General features: G+C 34.8%; 1 protein-coding gene across 9 annotated transcripts in view; it reads left to right on the top strand.

Moving 5' to 3' along the window:
* ZNF638 (zinc finger protein 638) overlaps nt 1-17,829 on the top strand; it is an 85,270-nt gene that overhangs the window by 29,298 nt on the left and 38,143 nt on the right. For all 9 annotated transcript variants that reach the window (XM_087436594.1, XM_087436595.1, XM_087436592.1 and 6 more), the window contains 7 exons: nt 1,429-1,467; nt 2,241-2,533; nt 3,688-3,968; nt 5,458-5,604; nt 6,477-6,599; nt 13,017-13,075; nt 13,303-13,355. In XM_087436594.1, the coding sequence (XP_087292720.1) occupies nt 1,429-1,467; nt 2,241-2,533; nt 3,688-3,968; nt 5,458-5,604; nt 6,477-6,599; nt 13,017-13,075; nt 13,303-13,355 (995 nt within the window). The remainder of the gene's footprint in view (nt 1-1,428; nt 1,468-2,240; nt 2,534-3,687; nt 3,969-5,457; nt 5,605-6,476; nt 6,600-13,016; nt 13,076-13,302; nt 13,356-17,829) is intronic.

The following is a 17,829-nucleotide window of genomic DNA, read 5'->3' as shown; positions in this document are numbered from 1 at the left end:
TGTTGATTAACGATGGGAATGCGTTCTGAGAAATGCATCGTTAGGCAATTTTGTTGTTGTGCGAACATCATAGAGTGTACTTACACAAACCTAGATGGTATAGCCTACTACACACATTATGGTACTAATCTTATGGGTCCACCGTTGTATATGGGGTCCGTTGTTGACTGAAACGTTGTAAAGTGCATGACTGTACTAAGGTTTTAACTTAACACTATTTTCCTGCCAGGTGACTTGTTGAAAGAGTTTGCTGCCTCCATTTCCTTACTTGGCTCTCCTCTTGGTTACTGAAATTGTATTCTTGAATATTAGTGATTTGATGATTTAATCACCATTTCCAGTTAACATTTAGAGTCTAGATTCTCTAGAAAATTTGAGGATGAAGATGTCTTTTTCTTAGGCTTCTGTCATGTTACTGTTCCTCCTACTTATTCTTTCTGTGATTACCCCTTAATCTCTTTCGTTGGTTTATCTTTGTCTGCTTTACTGTTAAGTGTTGGTGTGCATAAGATTCTGTCCTCAGCCCTCTTTTTCTCCTACAAACTCCATTCTGTGTTAGTCTTACTTTTAGTACTATAGTTGTGGCTTCTACATGCCTGATTTCTAAATATCTCAGCCCTCATCTTTTCCCTTAATTCTAGATATTCATTTTCAGTTGTTCTGAAAACATTCCTATGTTCACTTCAGAAATGTTTATTGATTCCCCATTGCCTTTTACTTATGTACAACCTCCTTACCTGATTTCAAGGACCTTCATAATTTGTCTCTGAGCTCACTTTCCAGGTTTTCCCCCTCATAATTCCTTTTCATCATTTCCATGCTGCAGACCGGTTCTTGAATAGAACACGTGCTTTGCCTCCAATCTTTCTTTTATGTATTGCCACTGCATGAAACCTAACCTGATACATGCCTATTGATAGACCTTTTTAAGGGCTCCTTGGAAAGCAACCTGTTCTGTGAATTCTGCCCTGATTCCTCCAGCTAGATGTATCTCTGTGCGGTACCTCTTGGTACAGTGTAACGGGCACCATTCATGTTGTGTTCTGTAGAATGGTGTCCCCTGGAGTTCTTCCAAGTGGGGTGAACTGTCTTCCCTCTTTTAACCCCTACCTAAGCTTGTGTCTTATACCTCTCTATACCTCTTAGCACTTTTATGTGTACTGCCTGTTTTACTTAAATAAATTTTGAAGTCTTTAAAGTATGGAGAATGTGTTTTTTTCCCTGAATTGCTTACTTGCATAATACTTTGATTATTTATTAATTAGACCTTCAAAATATTTCACTTCCAAGAAAATTTTTCGTATTTTAATATACTGATAAATCACTATGTAAACTTAGGTTTACACAGTCCTCCTGATACAGGGAAAGATTAATTGAGCCTTATAGTCTATTTTAACTGTTCATTAACATTGTTTATTCTCAAAATAGGTACCCTGATTGGAATCCTGAGATCCTCCCATCAAGAAGGTAATTTTTTTTAATAGTGATGTTATTGAAACTTGATTTTCTTTTAAAAGTAAACAAGTACTTTTGTTTTTTGAAGGTATTGTTTTGAGTTGAGTCCTGTTTTTCCATTTTTACCTTTAAACAGCAGGCAAATGCAACAATCTGTATGAATCTTTCTTTAATTACCCCAGCTTAAATGTGGTAGCTCCCCTCTGTGAACTTTGACTATTTTTGGTCTTTGCTGATAGTACTTTATGCTTTTATTATTATTTTATATTTGTGGGATCTTAGATTTTAAATATCTTGAAGGCTGGGAATGGTTTTATTAAGCTTTGTATACCTTAGGAGGTCCCCATTCAGTGTGTATGTGTACAAGTACAGCATTCAAAGAAATATTTGTAGATTGCATGATCTTTTAGAAAAAAATTGTTGAAAAAGATGTTTATGTAAATCATTTCCTAAATTATTTATATAACTTAATACTTCCAAAACATAATTGGATATAATAGTGGTAAAGGAAAAGCACAAGAAATTGATGATGATATTCTTCTTTAAATTAGCAAAACAGAGGGATCCAAGCAGTTAGAGGACTGATCATCTGTTCTGATTGTTTCTTATTTATCTACAGGGCTGAATTGCATTATAACAAACAGGTTTTTGTTTTAAATAAGTACATGGTGTCAGAGTTTGTTATTGTTAATAGACTGTTTTTAAGAAGGTACTTTTGTCATTTGATATAATTTAAATTTACATTAAATTGGTGAATCTTGTGGGATTTTTTTCCATACTTGTAGAAATGAAGGCAATAGAAAAGAAAATGAAACTCCAAGACGACGTTCTCATTCCCCCAGCCCTAGACATTCTAGGAGATCAAGCTCAAGTCACAGATTCCGTCGATCTCGAAGCCCAATTCGTTATATATATAGACCAAGAAGTCGAAGTCCAAGAATTTGCCATCGTTTCATTCCTAGATACAGATCCAGATCCCGTTCACCGTATCGAATGAGAAATCCATTTAGAGGTAGTCCAAAATACTATCGATCAGTTAGCCCTGAAAGGACATCAAGGAGATCAGTGAGATCAGCAGGTACACTTATGATCGTGAATAATAAATCTACTTATTTTAACCAAATTTTTTAGGGTTTTTTTGTTTGAATTTTTTTATTTCTATATTTCTAATAAGTTTGAAATAGTAACTTATATACTACTGTCAAGATTTAACAGAAGTTAACATTTTGAGCTGTTTGCCTCAGCTCTTTTTAAACTTCTAAGGTTTTTAACAAATGAAATGTTTTATTTTACTAAATTTTAAAATTGCTATATGAAATCTGACCCACATCCCAACCTGGTCCATTCTTCTTCCCTTTATTAACTAGCAGAAGAAATGTGGGAGAGTATATCTATCTACCCAAAATTTAAAAACCAAGGATATACAAACATCTTAAATTTGCCCTGATAATTGATTGTAGACTTTTCTTCCATTAGTTAATTTAAAACTTTTTAGAAATTATTCATATTTTCAACCGGTATCTTAATATTGGTTTAGTGACCTTTCCAGGAATAGTTCTTATATGTATTGTATATATTTTCTCTGAGATCTTTTCAGAGGTCTGCGAGGTCTTCCCTTTTCCAACTGCATGTCCATGTAAAACAATTTTCTTTATATTTTTCAACCAAAATAATGTATCCAACAGATTGGATGCAGAAGCAGATATGAGAATTTTCAGGTGTCTTCTTTTAAGCCCAACATTGAAGTGTTTGGAAAAATATATAATGATGCTACTCATTTAACTAATTCTTTTTGTTTGAGGAATTAAAGTTGTTTTTCCTAAAAATATGTTATTTATGTTAACATAGGAGTTTATTATTATTAAATTAATTAAATATTTTTAAAATTTTATTTTAATTTCTTATATGGTAAATATTTATAAATTTAACACAAACAAAAACTCTTTGGCGTCCTCAACTTTTAAGAGTATTAAAGGGATACTGAACCAAAAGTTTGAGGACCACTGGTGTAAGAGAAGCTCACTGAATAAAGGAACTTCATTTAAAAGCCTTTTGAGTGAAGAATTAAAGACTAAGCAGTTTTTTGTGTGTATTTGCTCCCTATTTGGCCTAACAGTGGCTCTGTGTGCTAAGTATTTGGGCAGTTGAGGGATTCTTTTTATATAATGTGATGAGATGGTTCTTACTGTAAGTTCTTTTCGATTGAAGTTGTATTTATGTCCTTTTTACTAGATAGAAAAAAAGCATTAGAAGATGTGGTTCAGCGATCTGGGCATGGATCAGAGTTCACTAAACAGAAGCATCTTGAAGCAGTTGATACAGGACACTCACCAGCACAAAAGCCTAAAACTGGCAGTGGATCAAAGCCATCAGTTAAAACTACAAGCTCTGCAAAGAGTGATTCAAATTTAGGAGGACATTCTACTCGTTACAAATCAAAGAATCTTGAAGATGATGACACCTTACCAGAATGTAAACAGTTGTCTGATAAAGCTGTTTCTCTCCAGCGTAAGGTCAGTAGTTCTTTAATTTGTTAGTGCAAATGTGTGCATCCATTTGTTATGATGACAAAGAGAAGAAGTTCTCTGAATTTTTTATTTTCATATTCTAAAAGTTTGAAATCATAACTTGTTAAATTATGTTGCTATATGGAATATTTTATTGGTTTTTCTTAGGAATATAATAAAAGTTCAATAATTCAGAATCTTGTAGTTTACAAATCCTAAAGATTTGGTATTTGATGTCTGAAAAGTGAGAACACTTTGATGGTTTGGTGTTTTTGTCTAGCCACACAAGCAGATTGTTGTGATGAGTTTTGCTATCTGATTAGGGAAGTGAATGTAATCACCAGCATTAATGAGCTTTTGTAATCTTTGTTAGTAAGCTATAAAAGTGATGAGTCTCTACTGAGAATTGATCATTTTTAATCTGTTTTATAGTTTTTGCAGTACAGTTCAGAAGTCAAGTACTTTGTTGTTCAGTGCAGAATAGTCTGTTTTCTGGGCTGATTTATCGGTGTATTTTGACTGTAACCCTCTAGTTACAATACTGAGGTATTATTTTATTGTATTTGTTAAATTACTGTTATAGTAAATAATGTATGAAGCATCCTGAGAATATCAGAGTAACTCCTAATAGGCCCAGATTATTAAATGTTTAGTGTATTAACTAACATTTACTAATATACTGTGTAACTAATATACTAATAAAAACTATAATGTATACTATATACTAAGATAACTGTAGTATATTAACAAGTCTTGAAGTATGTAGGTACACATTGTTCTTAACATTGTCTAAATAAATACTTTCAACAACTACAATTCCCTGCTCCAAAGAGCTTATATTTAGAAGAATAAACTTAGAATAACCTATAATTACAGAATTTTCAAGACCATTGGGAAGAAAGAAATGCTGAGTACAGGGAAAATTGTGGAGAGGCTGAATTAGTCTAACATTCTTTTCGTTTTGTTTCAAGACTTCCAGATGGTGGCAGTGGAACTTTTTAAAAGTTTTTTTTAAGTCAAATTTTAACATCAGTGGTAAATTTGATATTACAATGTATTCAAATTGTATATATTACATATGAATCTTTTAAGGTATTACACCTATCTAGATATCATTTTCAATTAGAAGAACACAGAGTGAATAGAGCTCTAATTTCTGCTTCACTAGTGACGGACCACGCAGATTCATATAGAAAAATACTCTTTAATAGTTTTGGACCATTCCATAGGTCTTGTTTGTTACAAAAAATTAAACAGAAAAGCATTTGTAGTTGGTTACCTATAAACTCTGACCACTGATGGGTTTGAGTGGTAAAATATAATATTTCTTACCACCCTTCTTTAGTATTTAAAAAAATTTTTTTAAATTGTGCTAAAATATTTAGAAGATTTTTAAAGGACTAAGATTAGTAGTAGAAGAAATCATATTGGAAATTATTACTATACTTCATGTCTTAATTGGTTTATTTTTAATTTTCTTTCATCCCAAAAATAGCTTCGGAAAGACCAGGCGTCACATTATGATTCAGTTCTTCTTGTATCTGAATTACCAGAGGATGGCTGTACTGAAGAAGATATTAGAAAAATATTTCAACCATTTGGAAAAGTTAATGATGTCCTGATTGTTCCGTATAGAAAGGAGGTGAGCCATTCAGTCTGTTCAAAAAATGCATACAAAGTCATTACTTATAAAGACTGTTGTTGGATGTTTTAGCTGCTTTTACTACATGTATAATTGTTAATTGGGAGTTATGTAAATGTTTAGATGTAAGTGGACTAGTTCCCAAAATACTATTTTATATCCTTTAGAACAGAGGTTGACACACTTTTTCAGTAAAGGGCCAGATAGTAAATATTTTAGGCTGTGCCTACCATAGGATTGTAACTAGTCAATTCTGTCGTTGTACTAAAGCAGTCATAGATGATACATAAATAAATAAAGCATCGGTGTGTTCAGAAAAACTATTTACAAAAACAAGTGGCAGGCTGTGGTTTGCCATGCATTGCTTTAGCACACCTGTAAGGTTATACTGAAAAAATGATTTTGTTTGTACAATATTTTTTACATGTAGGTTGTCTTCCTGTAACTCACATAATAAAGTTCATCAAAACTACGTACAACCCTAGACTAAGCAGAGCATAAAGGTGTGAGATAAGACAAGGAAACATAGTTGGTAGTGTTTTCTTTGTTGCAAGAAGCCTTAAAAATGTTGCCGCTAGACCAGATCCTGCCTTCTGTCTGATTTTTCAGTGAGCCCTGCCTTCCCATTTCTTATTGTTCCATGAGCCTGCCATGGACCCCTGTTTCCCTCTTTTTATCTTGGTAATGGTATAGAAATTCTATAAGGTTAAATGTCCATTTCAGATTTACATGTTAGCAAAACAAGAAGAAAGGTAAAAACAACCAGGACTTGAGGTAATTTCATAGTTTTATGTTCCACAAAGAAGTATTAAGTCATGCAGAGAATTTTTACGATAGATTTTTGACCAAAAATGGAATATATTTCATTTTAGGCTTACTTGGAAATGAAATTTAAAGAGGCAATTACTGCGGTTATGAAGTTCATTGAAACGACACCTCTTCTGATAAAAGGGAAAAGTGTGAAAGTATGTGTTCCAGGAAAAAAAAAATCACAGGTAAACTGGATTTAGATTTTGTGTTTCGTCATTGTTGTGGATTAGTTTAACTTTTTGTTCAATTATGGTGCTTACAGAAAAATGCATAAAACATAAATGTTCACTCAACAGATTGTATGTGTATAAATTTGAATACACTGAAATTAACAGCTTCTTTATATAAATGTAATATAGCACTATAAACAGTATTAAATGGCAAGCAACAGACTAGGAGAAAATACTTGACAGAATTAGCAAACATCTGTGAAACTTCTACCTGGGTCACAAACTATAAATTGACAACATCCTGGAAGCCCTTTGCATGTTTTTTCTTAATCCTTATACCCTCCCTTCTGCCCAAAAGTAACCCCTAACTTGATTTCTAATATCATAGTTGAGTTTTACTATTTGGAACTTTATTATAAACAGAATCACAGAACTTCTTTTGGGCCTTGTGCTTTCTTAGAAGTATCAATGTTTATGAGTTTAGTCTTTCTAGATCATTTTCTATGCTTTAGTTTATATATCCATAGATAATGTCTATAGAAGTACTTAAAGATATCTAATAGGTTTTGCTTTGTGTATGTGTGTCCTTTTCATTTTTTTTTTTTTATTTGCTGAAGAATGCCTACTTTATAGGGGCTTTGTAGTACACATTTTTCAGTCAGTAATTTGATTTAGAAATCTAACTGTGTTAGTACATATAGATTTTCCTCATTCTTTTTAACTGCTTTGTGGTATTACTTTGTGTGAATATACCACAGTTATTTTACCAGTTCCTTATGGATGGATATTTAGGTTATTTCTAATTTTTCATTACTATAAACAGGACTTTAGTTAACTTTCTTATGTGTGGCTTTCACAGGCCTTTCTTAGGCATTTATGATAGTGTGTTTTAAGGTGATATCTACAGTGAAATTGCTGGGTTATAGGATATATAGTAATAATAGGTAGGTAATACCAAATTGCCCATTAAGTAGCTATAATAATTTACAGTCTGATAATTTATGAGAGTAGTGGTGTTTCCGTATTATCAACAACATCTTAATATTTGCAGTTTTAAAATCCAGTATGTCAACAACGGTATCTAGTTTTAATTTGCATTTTTATGATTATTATAGAACTTCAGCATCTTTTAATATAATAATTAGCTATTTCTCTTACTGTTTTAGTGAGTTGTGGTTATCTTTTTCCCATTTTTCTGTTGGGTTATCTGTCTTTCTAAAAAATTTCGTCTGAAGGTGTTCATTACTACATACTAATTTTGTATTATATGTGAGAAGTATTTTGTTGTTTGTATGTATGTATATATATAAAGTTTTGATTTCAGTGTAGTCAAGTTCATTGATTTTTTTTCCTCTTAATGACTTGCACTTCTTTTCTTTTGTCTCGTTTTAGAAGACAGTCTCTGTACTAGTGCCAAAAAAGATATGCTTCCATTATTTTTTTAATGTATAATTTGTGGTATAATGTGTGATTGGGATCAATATTATTTCCAAAATAGGCAATTAGTCCAACAGCATTTGTGCCTAATTTGTCCTTCCTTGTTGATTTGAAAAGCTGTCTTTATGTGTATAAATTACCGTATATACCTAGATCTATTTCAGACTATTTTGTTACATCAGTCTGTTTATTTTTGTACCAATACTGTGTGGTTTCAATTATAACAGTTATAACTTTATAATATTTGCCTATCTTTCTAGTAGAATCCTTTTTCTTTGTTCCTTATTTAAATTTATTTTGGTTGATCTTGAACATTTATTTCTGCATATTAGTTTTAGAATCAGTTTAAGTTCTTTGAAAAATCTTATTGGAAGTTTAATTGATAGTGTATTGAATTTGTATTGATGTTTTTGTAATACTAAGTCTGTCAAAACATAGTTTATCCCTTCATTTTTTTAGATTTCATTTAGTATCCTTCATCAAGTTCTATATTTTTTTCCTTAACATTGTTTTGTAACTTTTCTATAACATACATTTTGGAGGAGTTGTTTATTTCTTATTTATATTTATTTGTGTATATCATAAATAGTATTTAAATTGCTATTAGAGAAAGGATCTTTATTTTTTATTTCTCTTACGTGTTCTGATTAGTTACTGCTAGAGTAACCCATTATCCTAGTTTACACCTGCTTCATGCCATCCATTTAATTCCCATTGTCCTGATTTGAATAATGTATCATATGGTGATCCTAGTTATTAACCAATTTTCTCATTTAGGATTTCTCTCATTTTCAACTAACAGAAAACTTCACCAGTGGTTTATTAAACAAATAAGAGGTTTATTTATCTCATAATAGGAAATCTGCAGGTAGGTGGTCCATAGCTGGTGCTGGAGCTCCATGATATCTTCAGTAACCCAGCCTTTTTGTTTTTCTGCTCCACCATCTTTAGCATGTACTTTTCATCCTCAGTTATAAGATAGTTGCTGTACCTTCTGGCATCATTTCTATCTTCCAAGCAGAAATGAAGGAATAAAAATCAAGAGTAAAATGGATTTTGATTTTCTTTTTTGCTGGGAAGAATGAGTTCCCCAGTGACTTTTCCCTGCGTTTGATTTACCAGAACTATGACACATAGCCATCTCTAGTTGCAGAGGAGGTTAAGGGGAAGCAAGAATTGAGTGCATAATTTAAGAACTTAAACTTTATCCTGTAGACAGTTAAATATTATTCAAGGTTTTGAACAGGGCTATGACATAATGAAATAGATGGATTAGAAAAATCCATCTGGAAGCAATCTACAGAATGAATTACTGGGCAAATGACTCTGAAGGGGAGAAGAGAAAAGATGGCTGAAGTCCAGTTAGAAGACTCATCTAGTCAACCAGTTGTTACTACAATTATTATTATTACAGTTACAATTATTATTGTAATAATAGTAATGGTTTTGGGTAATTTAGTAACCTTGAGAGTAGAAAGGAGAAATTGTTTATACCAGTAACTCTCAAGTAAGACCTGGCTGATCATTAAATTTGGACAACTGGGGAGAAAGTCAGTCTTCTTTAATTCTGAAAAGTTTAATCTGGGAAAATAGGTGAATAAGGATACATTTAGGGTATTAGCCTATTTTAAACAGATTAAAATAATTCTCTTGGATGACTTTTTGATAAAGTTGGTAAAGTAGCGGCATAAATCCAAGAGCCAAAACTTATTTACTATCCTGATTTTTATAATAGTGAATAGGGGAAAGTATCAACACTGGAAACTAGAAAACATGCCATCTGCCTATCAAAAATACTGATACTCTTCAAATAAATATGGTTTGGATAGTGCTGAATTGAAGGAGCCTTAGAAGGCTAATTATGACTCCTCTGTTGTGATAGAGCGGCATTCCTAGGTATTGACTGGAGGGGACCCCCAAAGAACTCTGGTATGGCTTCTTCAGGTAGGAAATATGTGGACAGTCTTTTTGACCTATTACTGCAGAGGAAGACATCAAGTTTTCCTGTCAGAGCAAGCCCAAAATAGGCTGGAAGCCCAAAGTAGTAAGAAGAAGGATAGTGCTATAACTTCCTTGGTCCAGATCTTAATTTTGACATGAATAGTCAAAATGAAGACAAGACTTTTCTGGAGCCGGCCCCGTGGCATAGCAGTTAAGCGCATGCACTCCACTGCTGGCTGCCTGGGTTCAGATCCCAGGTGTGCACCGAGGCACCGTTTGTCAGGCCATGCTGTGGCGGCGTCCCAAATAAAGTGGAGGAAGATGGGCACAGATGTTAGCTCGGGGCCAGTCTTCCTCGGCAAAGAAAAAAAAAGAGAGAAGGATTGGCATGGATGTTAGCTCAGGGCTGATCTTCCTCACACACACAAGAGACAAGACTTTTCTGCCCACATTTGATGTTTTATGTTAGGACTGCCTTTGACTCTGGCTGTGATTCTCAGAACATTCTCTCCATTTTGCTTCTTCTTGGAATCAATAAAGAAATGTTATAGAAAAGGTAAAAATTTCCACATCCTTGTATTTAAACCTGAAGGATTAAAGTATGTGCCTGTACAACTCTGACAAACTCAATTACCTTGTCTTTTTAGTTATAAGCCAGCATAGACCTCAATCCTCAACAATGGTTTTTAACCTTTTTTCAGCTGCTCTCCACCACCACTACCAATAATCTGATGAAAGCAAGCGGATTTTTTCCCCAGAGAAATGGACACATGTCCATATTCACAGAATTTTCCTTCAAGGAGCAGGAGCTCTTGATCTTTAGAAAAAAGTATGAGCAGATTTCCTGACAAACAAAACCCTTGCAACTGTGAAGTAGTGCTGTAGCTCAACCCTCTGCAAAAATAAAACAAAAAAGCAAGACTTTAAAAATTCTGATTTAGTGTTTTCAGCAAGATTCGTAGGGACATTATATCTAAAACCTAGAGCAAGCAGTCCGCCAGGATCCAAGAAGACTGCATGGAAATGAAAAACAGTGCTGGGAAGCAGTGAACAGTGGTTTGTACATTATGGAAAATCTAATAAATAACAAAAAGATACAACTGAAGAGATATAACCAGAATTCAGATGAGAATTTAATTTCATTTTAGTTCAGAAACTATTTCTTAAACATCTGTTATTTGCTAGGCATTGTGCTATCTGTAGAAGATGCAGTGGTGAACAAGACAGATGTGCTTCCACCCTTCTTGGAGCTTATAGTCTTATTAGTGAGGGTTAAAGTACCTAAAATGGTGAAAAGGAAAGGCATAGTGGATACATCTAGGAGACCCAATTCGCATATAACTGGAATTCCAGAAAGAGAACACCACTAAATGCTGGTGAAGAGTTTAAATTTTGTAGTTATGGAGGGGCAACCTATAGTGATCCAGTATCTGAGTGTAAAAAGAAAAAATCTAGCATTAGAAAGCAGAGCAATACATTCTCAAGGTGGAATGGCAAAAAGATTGATTCATTGTAATTCAGTACATCCATTTCAAGTCAAATCCTAAAATGTGCCCTAGGACAGTATTCTCAGATGTGCCTGTGCTTAGAAAGTATTTCATCTGTATATCTTTCCTAAAATATTACTGTCAAAACGAAGAACTTAAGAAACAGAGAAGTTATGATCTAAAATGATTGGTAATGAGCACTGAAATCACTTAAACATAGAGTAAAATCTTAAATAATCATATTTTTATAAAATAAAGTAAATTGCAAAAGATGTGACTCAAAATTACAAAACAATAATTTTGGTCTAAAATGTGTCATCCAAAATTGGCGTGTAGCCCAAAGGGTAAGGGCTAAATTTTTAAACTTACACAGAGGATATCAGTAGTTTCAACTTTCTTTTAAAATTGAGGATAACCGCTAGTAGAACAAAAGTTAGGAGGATGAATATCTCCTAAATCATTTGGGTGAGGGAAGTGTTTGGGATAAAATCCCACATAGCACAAAAGGAAATGGCAAGGATGCCTAAAAAGAACTGAAAACATAAAATAACATGACAAGAATTATTATGAAGTTCAGATCAATTTAACATATATTTATTCCATGTACACTAATTGCCAAGCATGATTTTAGGCACTGGAGATATGGTAGTGAATAAAAACAAAGTCCCTGCTCTCACTGAGTTTAACTTCAAGGGATAGGGAGAGAAAGACCACAAGGAAATTAAAAATATATACATATTGTGTCTGTTAGCGGCAAGTGCTGTGGAGAAAAATAACAGAAAAGGGAAATAGAAGTGCTCTTGTTGGGGAATGAGGAGGTATGTAACTTTTAATAAGGTTATGGAAGGTCTCATTGAAAAGATGAAATTGGAGCAAACACCTGAACAAGGTGAGGGAGCGAGTCATTCCCTGGGTTGAGAGCATTCCAGACAGAAGGAATGGCAACTGCAAAAGGCTTTTAAGATCCATGCCTCTGTAGCTTGTTTGAGGAGTATAAAGGATGCTTGGGGTTGGAAGTAGAGAAGGATAGGGAGAGGTATGTGGTGGTTTGAGGGTAGAGAATGAAGGGAATGTGTGGTATAAACTCTTATAGACCATTCTGATTATTGGCTTTTTCTCTTAGTGTGATGAAAGGTTTTGAGTTTAGGAATGGCAAGATCAATCTGGTTCTGTGTTGTGAATAGACTAGAGGTGGGTGAACAGGCAAAGACAGAAGCAGAGACACCTTCATGAGGCTGTTGTAGTAATCAAAGCAAAAGATGGTGGTAGATTGGATCAGGGTAATAGCAGTTAGACATCTGAAATATCATAACACTATTTGAAGTAATATTTTTGAAAGTTAGTGCTAAGAAAATGTAGGTGAGTGGTAAAAGGTGTAAAATTATGCTGTTTGATCACAAATTGAAAAAATATTTTTATTCTATCTATAAATAGCAAAAGGCAATAAGCATTTATACTTCAGGGTAGGAAGATTTTAGATGTTTTTTGTTGTATTTCTTATGCTTTTGTGATTTTTCTAAATTGCATTTTATATTTAGGGAAGAAACTAAATTTTTTTCCTTCATAGAACAAAGAGGTGAAGAAAAAGACATCAGATTTAAAGAAAATATCTGCATCTACTTTAAAGTAAGTAGTTCCCTGATTTCATATGTGAGAATGAATGTGTGTATGAATTAAAAATTTTTAATTTTTATAACTGCATTTTTAATATATTTTATCACCCTGACTCCAGTTTAAATGGGACATTGTTCAAATTGAATGATTTTAAACTTCTTTAGGTTTAAGCTTTGCATCTTTAGAAGTTTTAGAACGTAGAATTTCAGTCTTTGCTAAATTTTTTTTCTTTTGCATAGAAAAGATACAGATACTTCCAAAGCGGTTGAAACTGTGACTACAGCTTCTGCCAGTAAGTTGTTAGTTTTAATACTTCTTCTCAAAATGAGTATATTTTGTCAATTTACTAGAAACTTCTTTTAAGATGATGCTGGAAAAACATTATTTTCTTGCGCTTCAGTAGAAGAGACCCACATTGGCCCCTGTATTAAGCCAGTGGTTAATATTTAGTACTGTGTAATTATGGAATCTCTTCTGGAATAAATATAAGGACTCAATGAGATAATGTATGTAAAATGCCTATCAGAGTTTCATAGTTATTAGCTGTTTAGGTTAATTTTGCAATGTCTCCCTCCATTCCCTCTCCATAAACCCACAAGACAAAACATAAAGAAAGGTATGTTATGATTACTTGCCTGCTCCCCTTTGATTTTGAAAGTCTGCTGACAGGGCCGGCCCCGTGGCTTAGCGGTTGAGTGCACGTGCTCCGCTGCTGGCGGCCCGGGTTCGGATCCTGGGCGCGCACTGACGCACCGCTTCTCGGGCCATGCTGGGGCCGCGTCCCACATGCACCAGCTGGAAGGATGTGCAGCTATGACATACAGCTATCTACTGGGGCTTTGGGGGGAAAAAATAAATAAATAAAATCTTTAAAAAAAAAAAAAAAAAGTCTGCTGAGAGGCAAAAAATAAACAAAAAAGACTAAACAGAAATAGATGTTATTATAGTCATGTGCTAAAAGTTGTTTCTTTTTTTCTTTTTGCTGAGGAAGATTCTCCCTCAACTAACATCTGTCACCAATCTTCCTCTTTTTGCTTGAGGAAGATTCTCCCTGAGCTAACATCTGTACCAGTCTTCCTCTATTTTTTATATGTGGGTCCCTGCCACAGCATGGCTGATGAGTGGTATAGGTCCTCGCCTGGACACTGAAACCAGGCCGCCCAAGCAGCGCGTGCCGAACTTAACCACTAGGCCGGCCCCTAAAAGTTGTTTCTTTACACTCAGGAAAACACTTCAGGTCTTTATTATGAATCTAGCTAAATGAATTTTGCATACAATTTTAATCAACTGGATTATCTTTTTTCTCAGTTCATTTAGAATTGGAAAGGTGGAGAGAAAGAAGTCGTTGCCAAAACATACACTCTTGAGTCTAGTAAGAATAAACACTTTGATGGTGAAAGACAAGACAGAAAAGCTTAATTAAAGTAGACATAAAATATATTCAGAAAGTTAAATTGTGTTTTGTATGTTCTATTTTGGAAAGGCAGGTGTATAGTGTGTTCTGGATTTCTATTCAGAGTAGATTAAGAGTTTTTGGTACTAAAACTGTAATATTCATGTGACTGGAAAATTGGATTGTATAGAATATCTCGTTTTCCCATAATGTTTAGTTGGAGAGTGTACTGAAGTTTTTGGAAGTTAGTGGAGGTGACTATGGGTGGCTTCTGGAAGGCAGTAGATTTTCACTAAAGTTTTAAATGTGAACATATAAACAGATAATATATGGTTAGGGAGATGATATAACAAAAGTAACAGAATTGAAGAATCACTTTATAGAAGGTCTTGAAGAGTCAAACTGGGAAGTTTTTGAATTTGAACCCACTAATAGCATTTCTCAAAATGTGATGTGTAGAAGACTAATTCCTGGAAGATGTTTGGATCAGATAAAGTTTGAGATATGTATTATACCTTTTTTGTTTGTTTGTTTTCCTTAAATTTCACAGAACACATTCACTTTATGAAGGCCTGCAGGAAAGAAACCTATTTAGCTTTGTTTAACCCACTGTTTCTGAAGCTTGGCTAAAGTGCACCCCATTTTTTCTTTGTGAGACCTAGTAATACTTGGTACAGACTCTGGGAAATTGCCATGGAGAATAAAGAACCTTTAGTTGTTTAGGATTCTCATATAGATTGGATAAATGGAGAGACTGAAAAATCCAATTGAGAAAACATAGTTGCAGTTACTTTAAGGTAATTAGGACCTGATATAAAAAGGTTAATTAAAATGATGTGGGATGGTAAAATCTGAATTTTTGTTATATAGAATTTTTTAGTGGATAAAATATAAAAATTAAAAGAAAATAATTTTATAATTTTTTTATTGATTTTTTTTTTTTTTTCCCCCAAAGCCCCAGTAGATAGTTGTATGTCATAGTTGCACGTCCTTCTAGTTGCTGTATGTGGGACGCGGCCTCAGCATGGCTGGAGAAGCAGTGCGTCGGTGCGCACCCGGGATCCGAACCCAGGCCACCAGCAGCAGAGCACGCTCACTTAACCGCTAAGCCATGGGGCCGGCCCAAGAAAATAATTTTAAAACTTCAAGGTTTCAGGCTGGATTTTACTCGAAGAGTGTGGTGATATTGATTATAATAGCAAAACTTAGATGCAGTGATTTCTTTGAATTTGGGGAAAACCATGAACTTAGATTTCAACATTGCTGAATTTCAGCTATCAAAGAATGTCTATTGGCGATATCGTTTAGTCAGCCAATCACGTGGCATTGCCAGTGGGGTAATTAGGAAATTTTTTGTTAAGTTTAATGTCTAAGTTTTGGGAATAGTCCTAACATAACAAAAGTAATGAGGGAGAAGTGCTTCCAGCTAAGTGCTTCCTCCATTCCAATATAAATGTAGAAAGAAAAAAGAAAGAGGAACCTGTAAATAAGACTGAGAAAGTATCAGATGAGAAAGATAAGGGTGCACGGTATCTTTTTGAGTTAAGCAGTGTCAGATTAAAGAGTGATAGGGGGGCTGGCCCCATGGCTTGGCGGTTGGGTGTGCGCGCTCCGCTGCTGGCAGCCCAGGTTCAGATCCAGGGCGCGCACCGATGCACCGCTTGTCTGGCCCTGCTGAGGCCGCGTCCCACGTACAGCAACTAGAAGGATGGGCAACTGTGACATAGAACTATCTGCTGGGGCTTTGCGGGGGGGGAAAAACAGAGAGGAGGATTGGCAATGGATGTTGTCTCAGAGCCGGTCTTCCTCGGCAAAAGGAGGAGGATTGGCACGGATGTTAGCTCACGGCTGATCTTCCTCACAAAAAAAAAAAAAAGTGATAGGAAGTTAATTAGGATAGTTTTAAAGAGAACTTTGGTTATAAGCACAAATCAAAAAGGGAGAAGTACCGGGAGGAAGGAAAAGCTTAATTTTATCAGAAAGGAAGACTTTAGAACTCTTACCCAGTGCTTATTAAAAAGAAATAAAAATACTTACTGAGCACCTACTATATGCCCATAATTGGAGGTGTTTTTATTTTTTTATTCTTTTTTTTGTGATGAAGACCAGCCCTGAGCTAACATCCGATGCCAATCCTCCTGTTTTTTGCTGAGGAAGACTGGCCCTTGGCTAACATCTGTGCCCATCTTCCCCTACTTTATATCGGACGCCACCACAGCATGGCTTAACAAGCGGTGCATCAGTGTGCGCCCAGGATCCGAACCGATGAACTGATGAACCCAGGGCCGCTGCAGCGGAGTGCGCACACTTAACTGCTTGTGCCACCGGGCAGGCCCTGGAGGTGTTTTTAAAGTGTTAGGATACACCAGTGAACCAGATAGCCAAGAGCTCTCTTGCTAAGTAGCTTACATTTTAACTTGAGGTGACAAATAATAAACATGAAATAATATGTGTTTTAGAGAGTGAGACAGGAAAAAAAGAGAGTGCTATGACAGGATAAAGGTGATGTAGGGTTAGTTTGATTTAGAGTTAGAATTTAGCGTGCAGAATAAGGTAATGATTTGTTAAGTAGAAGGGTCTGCTAAGGGGCATAACCTGTGCAGAAGACAGAAAACAAGGGAAAGAAACCTGCCATGGGTTACGCTATTGATACTAGGCAGTTTATGTTATCTCGCTTAATCTTTCAAACCACACTGCGAACATAGTTAATACTGTTCTCATTTTATAGTTGAGGAAACAGATTCGGAGAGGTTAAATGAATCTGCCTTACTCAAGGTCATGTGGAAGAGTTAGGATTCAAACCCAAAACTGTGTGATTCCAAGGCTTTTCACCTATACTAAACCACGTCTCTGAGAATGAGACTTGTTCTTAATCTCCTTTGATTGCTCTTCTTTTATCTTCCCTTAATGTTTTCCTTAAAAGTCTGTTCCTCTTCTGTTGTCATACTCTTCTTCCTGGGTGATTTCTTTCCTCCTGGGTGATTTCTTTCTTTCTCACATCTTTAAGGACTAGTGACATCTCCCATACGTACATAAACCTCCTACCCCTCAAATTTACTCCTCTCATTTTTTTATATCATCTAACAATCACCACTAGGCATCCAATGTAGAAATCCATTAGTAATCCTTTACCCTGTCTTGTCTTCTCTTCTGTCCACCCAGTTCACATTTAAATAACATCTTTCTCTTTTCATCCAATCAGTGGCTGATTTAAATTAGTTCTCTCTTGAATCTACCTCAAACTATGTCTTTCTCCTTTGCTCCATCATACCTGTAACTTTTAATTCAGACTCACATTTGAATTTTTGAAGGTAGCCTCCTGACTGGTGTTTTTTTCTTCCCCTCTCTGCTCCATTATTCACACTGTTGCCTT

The sequence above is a fragment of the Ceratotherium simum genome, chromosome 11, assembly GCF_057802395.1.
Source record: "Ceratotherium simum simum isolate JZ-2026a chromosome 11, ASM5780239v1, whole genome shotgun sequence".
NCBI lineage: Eukaryota > Metazoa > Chordata > Mammalia > Perissodactyla > Rhinocerotidae > Ceratotherium > Ceratotherium simum.
Note: the sequence above shows the minus strand (reverse complement) of the source record. Positions and strands in the feature narration are given on the sequence as shown.